Source organism: Vigna radiata, unplaced genomic scaffold (assembly GCF_000741045.1).
Source record: "Vigna radiata var. radiata cultivar VC1973A unplaced genomic scaffold, Vradiata_ver6 scaffold_1630, whole genome shotgun sequence".
Lineage (NCBI taxonomy): Eukaryota > Viridiplantae > Streptophyta > Magnoliopsida > Fabales > Fabaceae > Vigna > Vigna radiata.
Genome location: NW_014543323.1, coordinates 1 through 1719, shown reverse-complemented (window position 1 = coordinate 1719; position 1719 = coordinate 1). Strand labels below are relative to the sequence as shown.

The following is a 1719-nucleotide window of genomic DNA, read 5'->3' as shown; positions in this document are numbered from 1 at the left end:
TCAGATTTTGACATGAAGAAACTGACTTCTTACCTTTCATGCACATTTCATACTCTCTTACCAAATCCTTAAAAAGAATCTTCACCTTTTCAATTTCACAATCAGATTCATTGCCATATATCTGAGGGAAAAAATAATCCAACAAATCAATTTTGTACCTGGGATCTAAGACAATACCTATAGCCATCACTCCACCAATCATACTCCAATACTTGTTAAACTTTAAAACCATAGATGCAGCCATTTGGTGAATAATAGAATTAGGAGAGTTAAGCCATTCCATCAAAGCCAACTTAATTTCACATACCTTTGGAAAGAAAATGTTGGCAGTTGGATAAGAGGTACCAGAAAACAAGAGCGTCACATCATAAAATATTTCCAGCCTTTGGCAAATTTCATTTGCCATTTGCCAATCATGTGCACTAGGCAAAACTTTATATTGACTCTCTCGTTGTGATAAACGATCGAATACATCTTTGTATTGTATGGCTACTTGAAGCATCAAAAATGTAGAATTCCACCTAGTTCTACAATCAACAGCTAACTTTCTTCTGAATGGAATATTCAATTGAGCACATGTCTCTATAAATTTCTCTTCTCTTTTAGGTGTAGCTGTCCAAAAATTAACACTTTCTCTAACCTTTTCAATGACATTAGCAATTATGGACAAACCATCCTTCACAATCAAATTCAATATATGTGCACAACATCGCATGTGAAACAGTTGGCCACCCAAAATAAGAGACCTAGGTGAAATCTTGTCTAAAATGCGATCAATCATAGCATCATTTGTAGTGCAATTATCAACTGTCAAAGTAGAAACTTTTCTATCTAGATTCCAATCCATTAAACATTCAACCAANAATTCAGCAAGAACTTGACTAGTATNAGGAGCAGGCACATACATAAACCTAAAATTGAAAGTCATATTTTATTAATTTAGTGAAAAAGAACAATGTTAATGTAAAAAGAAAAAACACTTAAAATATAGTATAGTGTTATTACCTCACAAGTCGACTTTGTAGCCTCCACAAATCATCAATAAAGTGAGCTGTTATAGTCATGTAGCCTCTATTTTGATTACTAGCAGTCCACATATCAGTTGTAATTGCAACTCGACTTTGAATCCTTGACAACAATGATTTCAATTTCTCTTTTTCGACAATGTAATCCTTCATAATATCCTTTTTTAAGGTGTTTCGAGAAACCCCTTTAAATAGAGGTTGTACAGCAGCACAAAATTCTTTAAAGCCTNTGTGATCAACCATTGACATTGGATACTCATGTAGAATTATCATCTTACGGAGTGCATCTCTAGCTATTTGTTGATTAAACACATAATTGCCAACAACTACGGTTTCACCACCTTCTTTCTGAGTTTTTAAAAATGATTGTCGGATGTCCCGTGTTGTTCGAAGCTTGCAACTCTTGAAATGATTTCTCAAATGTGATGTACCTTGTTTTGCCTCTCCTAGAAGACTTTTGGAACAATAATTGCACATCGCTCTCCATTTCCCATCAACTTTTTGTTTCTTAAAATGATTCCAAACATCTGACACTAATCTTCTTGAGTTAATAGTAGGAGTTGAACTTTCGGTTTGATTTGAATCTACATGAACATCATTTTGATTTGAATCTCCTACATTAGGTTCTATAAATTGTCCTTGTTGGTCATCTTCTATAGGAGAAAATGTATCTTGGGTAGACATCCTAAAAAAA

The 1719-nt window shown here is 33.9% G+C and overlaps 1 protein-coding gene across 1 annotated transcript; it reads right to left on the bottom strand.

Moving 5' to 3' along the window:
- Positions 1–26: 26 nt before the first annotated feature.
- LOC111241119 (zinc finger BED domain-containing protein RICESLEEPER 2-like) lies at positions 27–1665 on the bottom strand (the record flags this gene model as incomplete). The annotated part of the gene is made up of 1 exon (XM_022777900.1): positions 27–1665. A coding segment is annotated over exon 1 (902 nt), but the record flags the coding sequence as incomplete, so codon positions are not given.
- Positions 1666–1719: the final 54 nt, after the last annotated feature.